The following is a 21,819-nucleotide window of genomic DNA, read 5'->3' on the forward strand; positions in this document are numbered from 1 at the left end:
GTTAGGTGGGCAGGGAAGATTTAAGGAGAGAAAATTACAAAGAATAGCTAGGAGGTAATATATATTTTTCAGGTGCCAGGGGTAATGTGACTGCATGGGTATATATGTATGTGCAAATATACATACATGTGTGTAACACAATTAATAAAAACCCACAGGCAGAAATTGGGGTTCAATTTGAAGTTCAGAAAAGGAAAGCAGCCTACCACTGACTCTTACCTCTGTCTCAGTTCAAAATGGCGATCCTGCCTCCAGAATCTCAGAATGAGACTGAGAGCTGTCTTTTCCATTTTATATTCCTCTCTAGTGCTGGGATTAAAGGCGTGCACCACTACCACCTGGTTTCTGCTGCAAACTAGCGCGGCTACTGGGATTAAAAGTGTGTGTCACCACTGCCTGGTCTGTAAGGCTGATTAGTGTGGCTGTTTTACTCTCTGAACTTCAGGCAAGCTTTCTTTATTAAAATACAAATGAAATGTCACTACATATGTGTGTATGTATATATAAGTGCATACAGACATGTACACATATATTACATAGATATATTCATGTAAAATATATGCTTATATATTTATCTATAAATTGCATATTTAAGATACATGCCATTTATTGTGTGTCAGCGCCATGTTAATAAAGTGCTAAAGAGAATGTAACCCAATTACACCCTCACATGTATCCTCACCTCCCTTGCTCCTCCCTCTTTTATGGTACTAGATTGAAAGAAGCACAATGTCGGCCAAATGTATTCCTATCCCAGTACAGTTGCATGTAGCTGACAAAACTAAGCAGACATTACTAGTAACACTCGAAAAGAAATTGTTTTGTTAAATGATGTGGGCATTACAAAAACCAATCTTTATTTTTAAAACCTAAGTATTGGGCCAGTGAGAAGGCTCAGGCACCTCAGGACATTTGCAGTGAGGGTTCAACTCCAATTCCTAGGACCCTCACGATAGAAAGAGAGAGCCAACTCTGGAGAGTTGTCTTCTGACTCCACACATGAGCCTTGGCATGATTACATGCACATGCATCATCATGGATCATCATTTATGACCCAGCAATGCATAAGCATGCATGGGCAACCCATTTATGGCGGTTCTCCAGTTGTTCCTATCCTGGGCAGTCCTTGATGCTTGTGTTATTGCCATATCCGTGTTTCTACAGTCTTCCTCTATGCTGTCTATTCTGCATTTTTTGCCTTATCCTGTGCACTCCTCCAAGCAATGCTATCTTCGGGTTTCTGCCATCATTCGTTCCCATAACATGGCCTCAAACGCCGTTGCCATATTTTATAGTTTACTTCCTTCTGTAGATGGAGATGTTTCTTAACGTCATCACTGCGCAGTGTATCTATTCGTGTGATGCCTAGAATCCTCCTGAGATGTGCCATCTCAAACACATTCAGCCACTGTTCTGAGGAGCCTTTCATTGTCCAGGTTTCGGAGTTGTAAAGAAGGCAGCTCAAGACAAGTGTTCTTAAATGCATACATAAATATAATAAAAATTCCTATTTTCTTGTAGGCTTACAGGTGATTACTTTTATTTTCTTGTATATCTTGGTACCCAATCTGAATCCATTAGAAGGGAAACTGAGTACTCTGGGAATCTTTAAACCTAAATGTTCAGTTTTAGTTTCAGAGCGTGAAGTCTCATTGCATAGTTAAGCGTTGGGCTTGGCAGCGTCAGGCAACTAGCAGGACTCCACCAAAGCATCGCAATCTTTTGGAAATACATTTTTCACTCACTCTGACGTTTCACCCTGTCATTTTTTTCTCTTACCTGTAGCTAGAAGACGAAATCACAACATTACGACAAGTTTTGTCAGCAAAAGAAAGACATCTGGTTGAGATCAAACAGAAACTTGGCATGAATCTGATGAACGAGTTAAAGCAGAACTTCAGCCGAAGCTGGCACGACATGCAGACCACAACTGCGTGAGTATGGGCAGAGCCTCAGGAAGTTAGGGAGTCTCCGGTCTCGCCGCTCTTCCGGTTTTCCTCTGGTTCTCGCTACCAGGTTGTTTGGTGCTTGTAGGTGTCTTTAAATATTTTCCTTGGGGAGAAAAAGTATTTTCATTGGGAGCAAAGGAAAGAAATACGAGTGATAAGTAAGTATATTGCACGAATAACAAACTATCAAAGACCTTCCTGCGATAAGCTTGTGTGGATTAAAGCTCTGAATTCCAGATCTGAAGGATGTAGCTGGTAGAGTGCTTGCCTAGATACAGAAAATCCTGGGATCATGCGTTCACACGGCATGAAGGTGTGATGGGCTTTCTTTCCCTGCTAGCACTGAGGTGGTGGAGGTAGGAGAATCAGAAATTCAAGGTCATCCTCAGTTACGTACTAAGTTAGATGCCAGCCCATGAGACACCAAACATCAAACAACTGAACTCTAATTCCATTTAGACTGATCTTTGTTTCATTTATCAACTTTGTTGTAAGAATTTTGCAGAAGAAAACCACTCCAAAGTGAACCAGACCCAAAGTCTATGTACCTCAGTGTACTTCTGGGCAGTTAGAATAGTCATTTATAAAAGCAGCTATGTACAATGGATTTATACTTTCACTACCAAATATATTTTTATACATCTATCCACCACGAAAACCAAAAATTCCATGACAGAGTGAGAACTAAAAAAACAAGTGGCTTTACATTCTCTTTCATAACTCGTGTCCGTGACCCACATCCCGTCCTTTTTTATGCCCTAACATTAGGCTTTCTTGTTTCATTTCTACATGGTATGCCCAGACACACATTTGGTTTTGCATAGATTGCGCATATGAGGGAGAATATGAATATTTATTTCAGAGATTATGTGACCTCACTTAATATTATATATTCTAAATCCATCCATTTTCCTGCAAATTGTGTGATTATATTTATGTTTGAGCTAAACAGTATTCCACTATATCTATATCTGTTTGTCTATCTATGAAAATAGACTATCTATCTATATACATGTAAACATACATAGATACCCACTATGTATACATGTATATATGTATACACACATGCATGAATATATACATATATACAAGTATACATTTACTTTACATGTATGTGCATATATACATGTATATACATAGTGGATTTTCATTGTCCATTTATCTGTTGATTCACAACTCTTTGCTATAGTAAAAGAAGCAGTAATAAACATGAGATTGCACATATCTCTGTGATAGGTTATAGGATTCTCGAGATATTCCCAGGAATGAAATAATTGAATCATATGATAGTTCTATTTTTAATATTTGGAAAATCTCAAAACTGATTTCCACACTGCCTATATTAATTTGTACCCCACCAAGACTGGATTAGATTCCTATCTCTCCACATCCTTTTCAACATTTGTTGTCAGATTTATTTACTGAAGCTAGCCATTCTGACTGGAATGAGTTGGTACCTCTATCTCATGTCTTCTGGGAATGGGCAGAGGCTTCCCAGGAAGTTGAGTGCTCCTTCTTTTCACTCTTGTTGTGTCTCTTTCTGATCCTGTTACCTTGGCGACTATCAGTTATCATGGGATGGAAAGGCCAGGAGACTTGGCATTGGGATGAGACAGTAGTAAAGTTAGAGTTGCCTGCTCGCCACTCTGGCAACCCTCACATCCGACCAGCATTAGATAACCCCTGTGAAGAAAGATTCCTGGCCTTCAGGCATCTTTGGCTGGCATCAGGGCAGGACTATGTTTTGAATTTAGCTGTTTCCTGGAACTAGGGATGTGTAGGCCTCTGACAGAGTCAGTTCATCATTGCCAGTTTTCTGTTCTGTTCAAGATAAGTGCCGTTCATCAGAGCGGGACCCAAAAGTGATGACAAACAGCTGGGCATGTGGTAAAGCGCTAGAGCACATGCCTAAAATTGCTCACAAATCCTTAGGGGACAACACAGAGTCTACAAACTTGTCTCCTGATGACACTTGGTGATGCTATTTTTCCAAAATTTGAAAGGTGGCACAATGAATTGTTTTAGAGTCCCAGAAGCAGGAATGTTGTTAGACAGATGACGGAAATGAAGGGAATATTAATAGAGAGGGTTGAATTTTGGTATGGAGACAGACATCTACACCCTCACCCCACCCCTGTTGAGGGTAGCCATGTTCTAAACACTCAACAGAGGGAAGTTTTTGACTGTTTAACGCTGCTTATTGAGTTTCCCCATCGCTTTGTGTTAGTTCTCTTCGATCTTTCCAGACTGAGAGACTTGAATGGATGTTTGAGCATTGTGGTGCACTCGCATAGGCCCAGACCCTGCTTGTCGAGGGAGAATTCTAGCCCCTCATGTGATCTGCCCTTTGAGGTCTGTGTCAAACCTTGCATATATAAGCCACAAAGGTTCTGCAGATCCTAGATCACCTTCCTTATTATCTATTGAGCCAAGGTCAAAAACATTTTACTGGATTTGGAGCTTATCAATTCCTATTGTCAGTGAACTCTCGGGATCTCTCTGTCTCCACACTCACCAGCAGTGGGGTTACAGGTTTGTTGGTAGGTTCTTAGGGATAAAAACCCAAGTCCTCATGCATTTCTCAGCTGAGCCATCTCCTCAGCCTCTCGTCATCGTCATCTTTCCTCAGAAACTGTAAATGGGCAGGTTTTTTTTTTCTCAGAATATGAGACACTCACTATGTATTTTCATTTTTTTTTCCTGATTTTTTGAGACTGGGTTTCTCCATAGCTTCGGAGTCTGTCCTGGAACTAACTCTTGTAGACCAGGCTGGCCTCAAACTCACAGAGATTCGTTTGCCTCTGCTTCCCGAGTGCTGGGATTAAAGGCATGAGCCACCACCACACGGCTTCTATTTTCAATTAATCTAAAAATTCATTCACAGTTCTTGTACAGATTGTGGGAAACTAACTAAAATGAAAGCTCTGGCCTCTTCTCTTTGGAAATATACCTTATGTTTCTCTTGTAGAGAATAGTTAAAGTTGGACTTGAACCTATAAGTTGTTTGGCTTGCAATGTTCTTATTTTGTACAGGTGAACATATTGGATTCTTTTTTAACATACGTTAAGACTTTATTTATATAAAGCACTTGAAATTTAAAAACATAAATAAAATTTCACATTCTGAAATTAGACCCAAAGTCCATATATGGCTCTTTTTGATGATTTAAATATTTTCTTTGTTAGCTGCTCTTATATGGAAAAGGTTTTACATATAAGATTTTTTCTTCTTCTTTTTGTGTGTGGAGTACTAGTGACTGATGGGAAATCAGAGGGGCTTCCTATTCCGATCCCTAACTTTAGCCCCAAGGTCAGTCTTCAAGGATTCTTTTGCCATAGAGTTATGCATTTTTTTCCTGCTCCATTAATTAGCATGTGAAGATACAGTCTCCATGTATGTCTAGTACCCATGTGGAAATCGGTTTGTCTCTTTGCAATTCTTTGGCCCTGGGCTTCGTGCCTGGCAGTAAGAAGTACCAGCGGTGATTGACAGCAATTATTCCCATTTTTTTGTGAGATGCTAATCTCACCTGCTAGCTTTTAAACACTGATGTCTAAGAACTTTCGTTGCTGTGTAAGATGCCCTTTGTATGAGGAGCTGGACCTGAAAGGAGCCTGAGGCTCCCCAGAGTAGCTGCCTTCGTTTCAGGTGGACAGTTGTTTCTCTTCGCCTGCAGTGTGGTCCATGTGCCCTCTGGGTTGCTATGTGCACATATCCAAAGCTTCGTCTAGATAGGATGCATCCTAGAGGGAAGAGAGCATGGAATCCGGGGTCTTCGAAGTTTCTCTCCAGAGGCTTGCTAGCCAACCTTCCCTCCTCTGATGATGATAGTTGCGAAAAGGTTATAAACCACATACCCGTGTGCATCAACTTCAAATAGTAACACCACCATAGGAACAACCTCCAGAAGAGGATGGTGGAGCATTAGGCACTAGATTAAATATGTTTATGTATCAATGGCCTGGGTTTCTGCCTTTGCCCTTTTATGACCAATACCAATTAATTGCCCGGACAGTGTGTGGATGAACACCCTCCAGTTCCCTCTGCACCGAATTTAGGTCTCTGGCCTTCAAGTCATACTAATCTAAACTTCGCTCTGGGGTATAGGAATAGGAAGAATTGCTTCATCTGACCTCCCTAATCACTTCAGGAGTTAGATAACCAAACGTGAGCACAGCAGTTTAGTGGCTGAAGGTGGGGAGGAAGGAGAGGAAGGGATAGCTGTGCAGGGTGTGTCAGTGTGCCAAGCTGGGACAGGGGCAGGAAGAGGAGAGAGGCCCGTGCATCCTGGAATGTGGACTCGCAGCAGGCAGGTTCCAGGAAGTCTTCAGGCTATTCATGCCGGGAAGAATAGGTAGTCTCTGTTTTTTTCGTGTCTGAAAAACAAATTGGTGTAGCCAAGCAGTCTACTGGATGGAAAACTTCTTGGATGAATAGCCCAGATTTAATCCCTGGGGTTATAGAATTAGAAACATAAGAGTTTTGTTTAGTTTGTTCAGGAATGATAAATACAGGGCACTGTGGGAGTGTGAAGCAGGGCAGGAGCTTTGCCTGGAGATGTGGCCACTCCAGGGGTTGGGTAGAGCAGGGTTTCCCAGGAGTCCTCCGAATGTAATCAGTCCAAGAGAGACAGGTGGTGCCTCCTGAGGGTGACACACCAGAGATGGCACTGCAGGAGAGAAGGCTCTACTCCTAAGAAGCCCATCCTGTTAGTGTTCTTGGTTTGGGAGGAGGGGCAGAAAGTTACCTTTCTTCTTCAGGACACAGAAAGTCATTAAAGGGTCCTACCCAGTTATTTATCCAACAAGTGCTAACGAATGTCTACAGTTAGGCCCTTACTGCCTCCAGGCTACTCTAGACCTCAGGACAACAGGACTGACGAGTGCCTATCTTTCTTTTCTTTCTTTCTTTTTTTTTTTGATGTCAATATAAGTCTTCATTGCAAGCACTCCTTTCACGCTTGTTTCCTTCACAAAGTTAGGGTACTGGGGAGGAACATTTGTCCTCAACTTGACAGCTATTAGACCTTAGCTCCTGCCAGGGCTTCTTTGAGCGAAGAACTATCCACCAAGCAGCCAGATAAATGGCCCTCATAATCAACACTAACTGCTTCATATACTCCATGGACACCTTGAAGAAACCTCCTGGCATCTATAGATGTTTGTCGCTTAACCACAACTCTGGTCCAGAGAGGAATATTTCTATCAAGCTTGTTTTTTTTTAATTAAAATTTGCATTTATTGGTTTAAGTTTTCCAGAGTCTCATATTCTTTTTTTTCTTTCCTATCATTTTTAAAAATTGATTTTATTGAGCTCTACATTTTTTTTCTGCTCATCTCCCTGCCTCTCCTCTCCCCTTCAGCCCTCTCCCATGGTCCCCATGATCCCAATTCACTCAGGAGATCTTGTCTTTTTCTACTTCCCATGTAGATTAGATCTATGTATGTCTCTCTTTGGGTCCTCATTGTTGTCTTAGTTCTCTGGGATTGTGGTTTGTATGTGCCTACCTTTCTGTCAATGTGGAAAGGGAACAAAGAAGAAACAAATAATGAAATCAACTGGTGAGGAACTGCCAGGAACAACCTGTGAGGAACTGTCAGGAAGGGCTGACCAGGAAGTGCTGTGAGGACAAGAGTAGAGGGTGATCTGCCAGTTAGAGACTTGGAAGAGAGGGCTGAGGCTACTGGTGTGGTGTCCCAGGCAAGACAATCTTGTTCTAAAACCTGATTCCAACAGAGACCTGACAGACTGGAAAGATCCAAGGCTAAATGATCTAGAGAAGAACTTTCAAGCTGAGAAAAAGTGGACGCCAAGACTCTGAGGCATAAACTACCTTTGAAGATTCTGGGAACCAAAAGTCCTCTCTCAAGAAAGTCTAGGCTGTCTGCGGTGTGTTGTGTGGACAGCACAGCATCTAAGGCCTCTAGGGCAAGTGAGAACCCAATGCCAAGGGCTTTAGATGCTACTGGAAAGTTTGAAGCAGGAAGTAGCCCGGGCTGACACACATTTATGGATCATTTCCATTCGATTATGTAATACATTGTGGAGGGGTATGGGTGGGAATTGGAAAATGATTCATGGGACTATTGTAAGCAAGAGTCATGGAGAGTAGGGGGAGAATCTGGAGGTCAGTCTGACCAAGATGTCCCACTCATTTGGAGACAGCTGATGAGGGAAGTAAAGTGATGGGGTGTGACTCACACGGATGCTTAAACAATACAGCATCCATTCGTTCCATACTGCAATGTCAGTAGAGCATGCCTGTGACTTCATGGGCTGCAGTTACAACAGCCCGGATTCTGTGTACACAGGGAATGAGACCGCGTCAGTACCAATGTGATAGGCAACAGCGATTTAGTGGTGTATATCTTGTATAGTGTCAGGTGCTTTACTGGCTTGCAGGGACTCTATGCTGTCATCAGGAGGACTGAGACACAGTGGTGGAGCTGGCACTCAGTGACCTGTTTTGATCATGTCTGAACACTCCAGAAAGAAATGCCAGACTGAGAGGACAATCTGAGAACAGTTAAAGGCAGAGGTGTGTGTGTGTGTGTGTGTGTGTGTGTGTGTGTGTGTGTAAGTCATTCGCCCATGGATATCATCGAATTGAAAGCTGTAGGATTGGACTTGGAGATTAATACATCCGATGACTGTGGTCTTGCTAACTTTTAGGAATGAAGTTGAACTTTCCTTAGTAGAGAAGAGCCAATCCCTTAGGAGTAAGGAAAGATAAGATTATCAACCATATAATTTCAGGAGCAAATCTTCCCCTAACCCTGTTTGCTTGGCTGCTGAGGGAAAGTGGGGGATGGGGCTTATTAATCATATGTTGGCAAGAGTGTTGACAAGTATTTCCCCCTAAATTAATTAAAGCCCACTGGATTAGTGTCCATGACTCCCATTCTAACACACATTCTATATCTTATCGGATAAAAAAAATGTGAACATGAGAGAATGATTAGATGTGGCAAGTTAGCTGGGAAGAATCAGACTTCAAAGCACTGAAAAGAATTTCAGCTTTCAGAGAATGTGTGTGATTCCCAGAGGCGATACTTTGCATAGCGATTAGGTAATCATGACCTATTTAGTTTGATTTATAATGAAAAGAAAAACTATGGTATGCTAATGAAAGATCTTGGCATTGTTTCTTCAGCAATAGGATTCAAACTGCCATAGGACCCAATGAGCAAGAATAATTACAAAATGAACTCCAATTGTCTCCTTTACAGAAATAGTTGAGCAATACAGAAGCAGGACAAGGGGTCACCTGTGTGTTTGGGGGCGGGGGGAGTTGTTGCTCTTGTTCTTGGCCATTTTGTTCACACTGAGACTTCTTTTGTTTTCTTTTAGGTCTCAAGGAGGCAGGGTGCAGAAGGGTGCCTTCAAGTCAGTGTGTTTGTTTATATATTAACAGGGTTCTGCTTTGTGAACCCATGAAGTGCTCCCACTAATAGACCTCTGTGCATTGTGCCACAGACCAAATGGTAGGTCCACAGAGGGTAGGAGTTTTTAAAAAGGAGTGGAAACTCCTCCACCATTTTTGAAAAGCTCAATACCTAAGCTGTACATAAAGAAGAATACAGCCTAACTTGCCACATTTCCGAGACTTCACAGTGCTTGAGTAGTGAGGTTCAGTGACTTATTTGTCCTTTGCTGGTGGGCTCGATTTCAGGTCACCATGGTCCGAATGATAATTACCTCTCTTTGTGAGGAGTGGTTTGTGGCTCTGCTGCATTCAAAGCATCAGTGACAATTAAAGACCTAATATTAAAAGCTGAGCACACCCAATCTCTCATGTAGCTAGTTCTTTTTACCTTCTGGATTCTATTGTATTACCTAAACCAGAAAGTAGATTCGTTTCTCCAGGCAGAAGTGGTAGATTTATATTATAATGACATATGACTTTGGATGCCTTTGGAAGAAAATGATCCCGAGTGGTTTTATGTGTATGTCCTTGATGAGATGTTGAAATGCAGTCGTTAAGGGAATGCACTCTTTTGACTCTCTTCCTGGGGGACATACATTCATGCCGTGAAATATCTTCTAAAAACAGTTGATGTTTTAGTCCTTTCTTCTGGTTGTATGTAGAAAATGCTTAAGTTCAAACCATGCACTGCTCTATTGCTTTGAATATTAGCCCTGCCTATTAAAATTGTAAATCCTGTGCTGTATGTGAATACCAAGGGAATTCATGGAAAAAGTCAGTAGAATCCTTTTTATTTGGCTTGGAGAGGAAAACCCCCAGAGAGATCTACAGACGATACCGTATGCACTGGCCAAACAGCTCACCTGGCTCTTATATACTTAACATTTCAACCTAGCTCAACTGGTAATAAAGAAAGACTGCACCCTAATGACCTGTGTTTGATACCTGGAACCCACAAAAAGCCCAAAGTGGTGGCTCACATCTGCAATTGCAGTACTCCTACAGAGATATGGACTCCTGCAGAGATATGGACTCCCGCAGAGATATGGACTCCTGCAGAGATATGGACTCCTGCAGAGATATGGACTCCCGTAGAGATATGGGAGGCAGAGACAGGAAAATCTCTTGGAAGCTTCTGGGCTAGCTGGCTTGCAGGACACATAACTACAGGTTCAGTAAGAGAGACCGTGTCTCAACATGGTAGCAGGAGAGAACAGTTTCTGAGAGTAGGTGTCTGACCTCCACATGCATACTGTGGCACATAAGTGCACACATGCTCACTTATACACATGCATGCACACACACGCACTATTCATTATACAATATAAAATAATAATGCATGAGCCGGGCAGTGGTGGCACATGCTTTAATCCCAGCATTTGGGAGGTAGAAACAGACAGATCTCTGTGAGTTGGAGGCCAGCCTGGTCTATGAAGGAAGTTACAGGACAGCTTTCAAAGCTACAGAGAAACCCTATCTCAAAAAACAAACAAAGCAAAACCATAATAATAATGATATATGAAATTAGATTTTAATTTTAAAAAGAGTAAAAATGTGAACACAGTTTGGGAGTCAGGAGAACCAGTGGCCTGACAGGAGTGTCATTTTCAGGACTTGGGTCCCTAGCATCTAGGTGGGAGTAGCTTGCTCCCTCAGTTTAAGACCAAGTTCAACCAGGACTCCAGCTATAATGACAGGGTATGGACAATGCACAACCTCTGAAGTACCCTTCACGTAGGCAGTGCTATAAGTGGTGCTCCTGGGAGCCTCTAAGTACTCTGAGTTCAATGACCTACTTCTCATAGGCCCTTGGTTGCTATGGTGTTGGTAATCACTTCCCACATAGAACTCCCTCTCACTGCCTACCCCCTGAGATCTTTCCTGGTTATTGATTCTAAGCACCATGCAAAATGACTACTGGCTGTTCTTAAGAGACAGCTTGATAATGAAGAGGTGGAAAATGAAGCACGCACGCGCGCGCGCACACACACACACACACGCACACACACATACACACACACACCTAGAATTGTGTCACACACACACACCTAGAATTGTGTCACACACACACCTTAGAATTGTGTGTGTGTGCATGGTTGCTTATGCACGTGTGTACACACACAGAGGTCACAAGACAACCTCAGTTGGGATGCCTCGGGCCTTGTTCATCTTTGGGACAGGGTCTCCCCCACATCTTAAAATTCTTAAGCAACGGTGTTATTATTTCTCTATAAGAAACTGGAGCTGTAAAAAACTGACCCAGCCACCTCAGTGTCATCTCCAAGGCGACAGGAGGAGATGGGGGAAGGGGGGGCACCAGCTCTGTCACCATGGAGCCACAGCACCTTCCCATGGCTCCATTCATCTTGTGTCATCTAAGGGACTTGTTTCTAATGGCCTTCAGATTTAACATTAAAGGCTCAAAGCCTCGGATTCAACTCTCAGCATCACACATACACATGAGAAACGAAAAACAAAACAAAACAAAACAAAACAGAATAGATTTATGGATTACTCCCCAGAAATAAGGAGCTCTGGCATCCTAAATACTGCATTGAGCCATGCATCAGGCTGCACTGTGACAGTGAAATTGGAAATAGAGATGCATTTTTCATTGTTGATACATAAGTGTCACTAACACAAACATCAACAGATCTCTGTGTGTACCTACCTCCCATTTTGGGGGTGGGAGGTGCTTTTAAAACAATGTAACACTGACTGCTTACAATATGATCTTATTTCTGAACAGTTTTAAATTGAGTTATCCAATTCAGAATGTCATACACATATGTTCAAAAGATGTCTTATCTCAAAATTCAAAGCCTTCTCAAACACATACTGTTAATCTACATAGGCTAACTTACAATAAGAGTAAATATGCAGGCTAATTGCAAGACCCTGCCAAAGCGGTGCCAGACTGACATCAGAAGGAATTTTCTAGTAGCCCAACTCAGCCTCCTGTGAAGTTGTCGCACTGTTCCCGTCCCTTTTCCTTTGTAGTGTTTTCCAGGTCCCTTGAGTCAGTGCTGGGTGGCTGCCCGGTAGTCTACTCTCAGACTTTCAGGACTGCCTTTTCTTTCCTTGCTGTGACCTCTTTAATGCTGACACTCACATCAAATCTCCAGAAAGCTCCAGCCGGCTCTATTGGATGGAGAAAGGTGACTTCTAGTCTTCCCCATTGCGTAGGCTTCTTAACCCTTCAAAGCAGGACACTGACATTAACCTAACCCCTTTCTTGCCAAATGTGATGGCATCACAAAGCTGAGCAACTGGAGCAGAGTCCCCCAGGTTAAGATGGGGTCTGGCATCTTCCGGGAGCAGTGAGGCATCCTGAGTGGCTGAAGCAGAGTGAGCAAGGAAGAAGCAAAGGGAGGGTGGAATGGGGCAGAGGCCAGGTTGTGTCAAGCTGCCATGGAAGGGCAGTGCATATGGACTTGGTGAAGGGTGTGTGCAGAATGTTTCTTCTGGTTGTTGTGTTGAAAAGACACTGTCGGGAGAGAAAGACAGAATTATAAAAATAAGTTAGGAAATCATTACAAGAGCCCAGGTGAGGGACAACGCCAGGGGAAGTAGAGAACAGCAGAGGCCATGGAGGCAGAATTGGCAGGCTCTAGTTATACTGGGAAAACTGAAACAAATCAGGCGGGTGTCTTGATGGATTGGATATGGAGGGAAAAGGAAAAGGTCGAAGGTGGTACTAATCTCCCATCCAATGAACGGTTCCCTTTCCTCACCACTGTGCAGGAGGAATTTTGCAGAGGAAAACTGTTTCTTGACTGTTTTATCTATCTATCTATCTATCTATCTATCTATCTATCTATCTATCTATCTATCTATCTAGTTGTTGTTGTTGTTTGTTTGTTTTTCAGAATTATGGTATCGGTATTAGTAGGGAGAGTTCTAGAATAAAGCGAGCTCTGAATCCTAATCCATAGTGCGTGAACATATTTTATGTGTGTACTGTGTAGTGTTTTCCAGACCTCCACAGTGCCCCATTCTGTTTTTGAATGTACTTTTTATAGGTCTTCTTTCATGACTCCCTTACACCTTTGTAAAAACTCTATCAGCAACCTAGAATGTAAGTGGGTAGGGACTCTAGATTTTTTTCTTCATTTATTTGTAAACAAATAACCCTTATTTTCATAATTTTCTTTAGTTTTGATTTGTGTGCCTGTGTGTGTGCACGTACATACATGTGAATGCGCATATATGAATAGAACTGAAGTCCTAGGTGGTCGTGAGTAGTCTGTGTGGGTCCTCTGCGAGAGCAGTATATGCTCTGACTACCCCGTGGACATTTCTACAGCCCCAACCCTCTGCCTTTTTAAATGCTGTTGAGCTCAGTTAATTTAGCATTCTGTATACTGTTTTTGGATTCTGTTGAGTACTGTTTCTTTCTGAAGACTCTCAGTGTTTGCCCTTAGGTGATCAGAGAGCTCTAAAGCTTTGTGATAATGATTGCCATTTTTATCCTAATCTTTCACATTTTGTGCTGTGGTAACTGCCTTACTATTAGAAGCAAGTTGTATGTTAATATCTGAGATCATGTATAAACCACTTGGCACTCTGTTGTTCCATGTGGTCAAAATAGTCCATAATTAAAACATAAAGTCACACGTAAAATGTACAAAGTAAAATTACAATTTGGATATGCTGTTTTCAGACCTCTGTGGAAAAAAAAAATTCTAGTGGGTCCTTTTATTCATCTCCTCCCTTCCCTTTGCTGTGTGACCGGTCACCAGCCAGGGCTTACCACATACAATCTGTTCTTCAGAGACATAAACAAACTCCAAGTTAATGAATTTTTTTTGTGTGTGTGTGAAATATTTTTGAAATTTATAGGTTCGCAGTTATGCAAGAAGGAAAGTTAAACCCAAAGGTCTGAAGTATGGTTTGTTGCTATTTTAACATTGATGTTTGAAATGTCAGTATCTAAAAGGCCCGTTGTCTCTATGTAGCAACCTTCACAACCAATTCTGTTGATGGTAATAGAGCTTTTGTCTCCCAGCCGGCAGGAAACCTCAGCCAGACTCAAGAATGAGGGGCTCCTTCCACATCTCACATCCCCTGGATTCCCCTTGTCTTTCTATTCTGTTTCGTCACTCCCTGCCTGCCCTCTAGTGGGCAGCACGAACCTGGGGGAGCCAGGTCTGAAAATGAGGCAGACTAAAGCCCCATGCAACAGCCAACTTTATTCAGAGCATCAGACAGTTTATACTTGGAAGGCTAAGACGGATCACAGGAGTGGGTGTTCAATCACAAGGATAAGTCACACGGGGCCAAAACATGTTTCCTGTAGAGACTAGCACCAGCTGAAGCAAACTCACTCCTCTCCACCACACCTGGGAAGAACACGAAAACGCATTCCAAGAACAGTTCTGTGTTTTGAAGAAACTGAGGTCACAAGAGTCTTGTCTCGTTTGCGTGGAGTTCTCAGGCACCCAGAATTTCCCTACAGTGACTCCATTCGTGGACTGTGCTTTGACATGGCCCATGGTTTTCTTCTGTTTCTAGGTACAAGAAAACACATGAGACCTTGAGCCATGCAGGGCAGAAGGCCACAGCAGCCTTCAGTAATGTGGGAACCGCCATCAGCAAGAAGTTTGGAGATATGAGGTAAGTCAGGGTATTTAAAACAAAACAACAACAGGAGCCTTGCCAAAGGCATTGTGGATTGGTGGGATGTTCTTTCTTGCCTTAATGGGTAAAAATATCATTGACTGGTGACAGAGATAAATTTTCGTGTTGGATATTGTGATATTTCTGTCTGAAGGTCAGTTTAGAAGCCTGGCACCAGTCTTACCCTTTCTACCCATGAAATCAGAAGTTAGAGGGAATGAGGAGGGGTTTTAGAATAGTCCAGGATACAAAGAACCTGACTGGTTTTAGTAGCCAACTTGTCTCTGTGCTCTGACAAAAACAACTTCAGGAAGGATTCATTCTGTTCCATAATTTGAGGGTATAGCCCATCCTGGCCAGGAAGTCATGGCTACAAGAGTTTGAGGCAGCTGGTCACCTTGTACCCCTAGTCAGGAAGGAGAGAGGGGAATGCTGGCCCTCTCCTTTTAGGTCTGGACCCCAGCCCATGGGCTAGTGAGTCTTCCCTCCTCAGTCAAGCCCATCTAGAAACATGCAGAGAGATGTTTCCATGGTGATTATAAATCTAACCAGTTGACAATGAATATTAAGCATCACATATCTTAATTTAAATGATATTGGAAAATATTCAATGGAATCTGCTCTGATAAATTATTCTAGGTTACATTTTTGTGTCCAACCATCTGGTATATTTTATATTTTAAAATGATACTATTTGGCTCATACTTCTGGTAGTTTTCTTTCTTTTCTTTACCAGTATATTGACATATATTAACAACTTATATACCTTCATTTTTAATAACTGAATTATTGTACAGTATACAGCATCAGTAAAACTTTTAAGTACCCTCCACATTACGGTTGTCAATAGTTTACAGAGACTAGGTACAACATGGAGAAAGACTTTGAATTAAGCCTAACATCCTTCCTACAGAAACAGGGAAAATGATGTTGTGTGGGATTTTTTTTAATATTATATGTGAGAGAAATGTTTCCCATAGTCACTGCTGCCATATTTGTATTGTTTAAATGCCTGCCAATTTATTTTGAATTTTGCTGATGTGGTTTAGGAGATCTTTCTTTAGAAATCGATTTTATTTTTCTCATAGTAACCAAGATAATATTTTTTTTAAGTTGGCAAGTTTTAAGTTTCTCCTTTTCAAAATCTATGTGGACATTTATGTCATAGATTTCTGAAACTTATTTCTCTGAAGCTTTGATACCTAGTCATAAATATTCATATCTTTGTATTTAGTTTCTTACATCAAAAGTTGGTGGATTATGCCTCATATTCATGAACCATTTTACCTAGGCATTCATGCATATAGAATTAATTTGATTCGTACATGAATACTCTGCATTGCTTTATTCTCCTTTTTATTAATATCACATTATCAAAGGACACTGAAAGCCTTCAGAGACAGCATGTGATTTTGTGTTATTAGTTATTGCTAATCTTATTACAGGTAAGGTTTGCAGTCATGACTAGCATTCTTACACAGGAAAGACCCTTCCTCCCATTATATATGGGAGAATATATTTTGACATGTTTGTAAAGTTTGTCCTCTACATAGGCAGTTGACAACTTTTTCTTGAACACTTGACCTTGTACAACATGGCCAAATACCTTTCCTCCATCTTTATGAGTCCATATAAACATCTCTGGAGCATTTAAAAAAAATGTGTGTTCCTTGATTGCACCTCTTTAAGAGCGTGTTTAGAATCTGGGAAAATGATTGCATCAGGATGCAAGTGATCTCATCCTTACCTGGATGGTCTTTACCTGGTAGATGAGAGGAACATGGGGCTAAGATTGTAACTAAGTAGCAGATGATTTACTTTGCATACACAAGGGGGCCCTTGGGTTCCATCCAATCACAGAACAAGCAAGGGGAAACCAAGTAGCAATGCTACTGGGGTGTTATAGAACTATGGATGTGCTATACATTCAAGTGCTACTTTACCCTTTATTATATGGCCAACTCAAGGTGGTCCTTACCCGAAGGAAAGCAGCATGCATCTGTGATGGGGACCCATTGGGTCTTATAAAGGCCTTTTGTGTTTCTCTAGTGAGAAACAAAGGCTATAGAATATAGGTAGTGTGTTGGTCTACTTCTGTCCAAATTGTGGTAAGAGTGATACCCTCCTGTCAATGGCCTTTCCTCTTGTTTTAAAGTGCTTTGTTTTAGCGTGGTGTATAACTCATTTCCCCAAAATTCCAGGCTGTCCACTGATTATAACTTCATAGAGAGAGTCATAGTTTTCATTGTGAAATGACTGATGTTGCTACGCTAAATTTACGTGAGTAGTAAAGCAACTGCGTAGTATTCATGAGGTCTGAGAATCAAGCCTCATTGCTTCAGACAAACAAACGGTAGCTAAAAATTCTGGAAAATGTAGTACACGTTTCTAGAGACTCAAATTCAGTTCTGAACATTTTTATTAAGTTGGAAAAAGACAGAGATGTACTTCTAGTTTTTTTTAATCAAGTATTACAAAGGCTTTATTTTTAAATTTTACTAAAATGAGTATTAAGTATATGCTATTTTAAACTTCCACCAGGTTAATACACTTGAATTCTAAAATTTTCTTTTTACATTATGTTCAAACCAATGTGCCAATTTATAAAATGTTAGCAGGAAATGTTAAAATTTTAGCACAGGTATTTTACCTTAAACTTTCCATTGGTTTAAAGTGTGCTATTGTCTATAAAATTCTTCTCTGTGTTCCAGGACCAAATCTATAACCATGTCCAGTCTTTTTCTCCATCTGCAAATAGTGTTAGTAGCGCTTGCCTCACCCATGTGTTAAAGTCACACCCATGGAGTAAAGACACACACTGAGGAAGTCTAAACTGTTGGGATGGTTTTTATACTAACAAACTGGCATCTTCTCAGAATTTCCCAGTGAATTTGTTCAGACGGTGATTCACTGGGGACCAAATGTTTGGAGGAAGCATATAATGGAGGCTTGCCATCAATATATCGCTGTGGGAAAAACAACTAGATGCAAAAATTTTTTAGAGTGGTGGACAAAAATCTTTAAGGCACATTTAGAAATCAGTACTATCAGCCATTGTTTATGCACCTGACTCCATGGGTTGAAAATATTTCTTCATTCATCTTTATTGAACAGGTGCAGATTTTTGTGCTAAGATTCTCTAAGTAACAAGGCATAACAAATGTCATATGGTTTTTACCCTGTGTTAGGTATCAACGTAGTAAGGCTAGAAGCTATATGCAAATACTAAGGCATTCTATGCAAGAACTTAAGCATCCTAGTATTTCCATATCCATGGGGGTCCTGGAACACTTTCCCCCTCAGCACACACAGGGAAGGCAGACTGTGTACTCAAAAGAACAGTGAATGAAGTTGCGTAGACCTTTCTTTCTTGCAAAGGAACAAAAGTCCCAGGGGGGTCATGTCTGTGCATTCTGTGCTAACTCAACCCTGATCTTCTCTCCCATGCTGCCGGGCTTCAGGTCTCACTCTATTGGGTAAGCACACGATGTTGAGTCTGTGCGGCTGTGTGAGGTCTGCAGCTGTCTCCTTGCATGCTCTTCCCTTCTACCCATGGCTCTCAGCATCCTTCGCACTGTATCACAACCAGAAAAACAAGACCATTTTCTGGAGCATGCGCAGAACAAGAAAGATGCCAGTCACACAGCGAACTAATCCCTTGGAGTTCATTTAACCACACATTCATATCACTCATGAATTTTTCCCACCGGTTTCATTTGTTAAGCAATCTCCTAGAACTAAATCTCTTCTGTCAGGAAAATTTCTTCCAACACTTACAGAGCCCTTAGAATTCGAAGAGGTTAAAAAAAAAAACGGTGGAAATTGTTAAGACTTTTATTTTGTTTTTAGTTTTATTTTATTTTTTGTTTTTTAAAGAAAACTTGCAGACCTTGAAACAGAACTATTTCCCTTCTATCACTTTTCTCTGAATTTTTTTGACTTCAGTTTCCATACTTTGAAGTTGCAGGGGGGGAAATTCCTGGAAATACTTACTTTAAGAAGTTAGTGGCTTCCTCTGAGGACTTCAACTTAAGCCTTATTTTTTTCTAGAATCTTAATATGAACTTAATCCACTCCCGCCTCAGATTGTATTTAATGAGATGAGCAGACTGGCAATACTGGATTCCCTGTAGTGATGTTTTAAATGTGATTTCTCTATATAGTCTCTGGGAGGCTACAACTACTGCCTGAATGACTTTGCCTTTCTGATATTTCAGTAAAAGGCTGCCCTTCCTGATGGCTTTAGTTGATAGTTTCTGGAATGTGTGACAGATTTGATTAAAAACCTGGTAGCTTCCAGATCTTCCTCATAACCCTTTAAATACAGTTCCTCATATTGCAGTGAACCCCAACCATAAAATTTTCTTCATTGCTGCTTCATAACTGTAATTTTGATACTGTTATGAATCATAATGTAAGTATCTGTATTTTCCAATGGCCCTAGGTGACCCCTATGAAAGGGTTGCTCCAACCGTAGAGGTCACGACCCACAGGTTGCGAAACACCATTCTAGGTAGCCGGCCACTCAGGATCTATGTTTAAAATGTGGCAGGAGAGCAAGCCCTAATCCAGGACAATGGAGCCCAGCTTGCTTCCTCTCACTTGCCTCACTCCAGTTCTGGACAAAACTCCACAGACAATACCAGGCAGTGAGGAGGGGAATGGTGAGCCGTCTGCTCTAGGATTAAGAGGATCAATCTCCTAAAATTCTCAGGCATGTTTGTATTTGTACCAGTTGTTCCTGACAGTTAGTCCAGAATGGATGTAGAACTCTCTTCTTCCAGCTGGTGTGTGTGGATGAACAGTGTTAGCCTAGCCTGTGCTTCCTAGGGTGCCTTTTCCTAACCACCTGCATTCCTCTGGCCAGTTTCCGTACAATGGAATATTAGCATCTGCCTGCCTGGCCTCCTTCCTGGGTGCGGTTCTCACTCTTCCCCGGTGTGAGAAGAAAGTGGGATGGACTCGGGGATACCACACTTTCTAGATGTCCTGCGAGGCCCCTGAGAAGAGCAGGGGCTTTCAACATGGCTCACATATTCTTTCTCATGCCCTTGGAAACTGATTGCGGTTGCTTATGCCCAAGGAAAACAAGTGCCATCTTGGTTGGGTGGGCGGGGTTACATCGGATATTTGAAATTGCTGTTTTAGAACTGTCAAGTCAGAGTTTTCCCACAAACTTAAACTGTGCTGTCTTCTTTTCCCCCCTCCCTTTAATGTGCTTTGTCCCGAAGGTACTCCATTCGCCATTCCATAAGTATGCCTGCCATGAGGTAATGTGCACAAAATATTCACGTCCTATTAATGTATGTGAAGCATTTCTTATTTTACATGAGTTCCTTCCCCTTATCATTTTATAAGAAAAGATTTAGCTGAAGTCATGCTATACTTCACGCTTGCTTTCTGACTGTCTTCAGGAGGGAAGGTGGCCACTTGCTGTGGGCTTGAGTTTTTGGCAGACACAAGACCTGAAATCCAATCCTTCCTGAGATCAGAGATAAAAACTTCACCTATTGCAATCTCCATTTTTTTTAACTATATATTATAAAGAACTAAGAGCTGCCTTGCATGGATCTATGAGGCCAAAGTGAAGCAATATATTTAAAGCACTAACATAAGACCTGAAACATTCTAAACACCTTTGAATAATTAAATGCAAACCTAGGAGGGGAAAAAAGAGAGAATGGGAGAAAAAAGAGAAGATATCATTAAGATTTTGAGATGAGTTGTTTGTTGAAAGTTTAACAATGACAGACCACTACAATCCTGGATGGATTCCTGGTGACATAAACATCCAAATTCAAGGTTGTATGACTTACTGATACAGTAAGATTAAAAAAAAAATCCCCGGAGGTATGGATATTTGTAATGGAAATGAGAAGAGGCAGTTCATCTGTAGCACAGTTCTGCCAAAGGCCAATGTTACAGCCACAGTAAAGCCATTTCCTTGATATCAGTTGCACTGTGTTGAAAATAACTGGTTATAATCAGATTTGCTGTTTTTCCCATGGTTCTCCTGGGGGTGCTCCAGCAGCCTGGGCTGCTGTCAGTGTGGGATAAGGAGCACATGGAACCTCTGGAACCTTCCCACACTTCAGTCAGTCAGAGCTATGGCTCTCTTCTGCTTCCTGGTATACATTATGATTTAGAGTAATTGCAGAGGGCACTCAGTTACTTTAAATAGTATGAGATTACTGGAACCAAATACCTCCTAGGGTCATTTGCAGTACCAAAAGTTTATAGTTGTACATGATGTAATTAAGTTTGATTAAACCGTTCTCCCTGATCTCCAGCATGCATTCTACTGTAATTTAATTAGAGGTATGTTTATTCTTTTCTGTCTGATGAAGTCTCTTCTACACTGGGGATATTTGCTCAATTAGTTGGTTGGGAAATTTAAGCACAAAGTTTGGTTTTCTGTATTTGGTAGAAATAAGATTGCTTTGTTCATCTTCAGAGGAATTGTTACCAACCCTCATAAGAAACCCAGACTGAGTAGTGCAACCCAAGACTTTTAGCACCTTGACTGACCAAGTTTAAATCTGGGTGTCCAAAGAAGACTTGAACAAAATGAGCAAAGTTTCAGTCTGTGAACCAGAAATCCATCTTGTGGTCTGTAGGTCAAAGACAATCTCATCAACTTCCTGAAGTGAACTTTGGAAGGAAATTAAGTTTACTAATCTAACATATATCCACAAACCACCCATCTTACCTGACTACTCATGGTATGTCTACATAACTGATGGATTTCATGTGGGCAGGCTCAGCCAAATAAGGGTGGAAGAGAAAATGAAGTGCCACCATATATAATTTTGCGTCCTACAAAT

General features: G+C 41.3%; 1 protein-coding gene across 4 annotated transcripts in view; it reads left to right on the plus strand.

Moving 5' to 3' along the window:
* Positions 1-21,819, plus strand: part of Tpd52l1 (TPD52 like 1) — a 101,441-nt gene that overhangs the window by 72,499 nt on the left and 7,123 nt on the right. For 2 of the 4 annotated variants that reach the window (XM_048425403.3, XM_085689919.2), the window contains exons 3-6: positions 1,786-1,934; positions 14,891-14,992; positions 18,457-18,471; positions 20,227-20,265. In XM_048425403.3, the coding sequence (XP_048281360.1) occupies positions 1,786-1,934; positions 14,891-14,992; positions 18,457-18,471; positions 20,227-20,265 (305 nt within the window). The remainder of the gene's footprint in view (positions 1-1,785; positions 1,935-14,890; positions 14,993-18,456; positions 18,472-20,226; positions 20,266-21,819) is intronic. The other 2 variants (XM_048425404.3, XM_048425405.3) reach the window with 2 other exon arrangements.

This window comes from Myodes glareolus, chromosome 1 (assembly GCF_982192425.1).
Source record: "Myodes glareolus chromosome 1, mMyoGla1.1, whole genome shotgun sequence".
Classification (NCBI taxonomy): Eukaryota; Metazoa; Chordata; class Mammalia; order Rodentia; family Cricetidae; genus Myodes; species Myodes glareolus.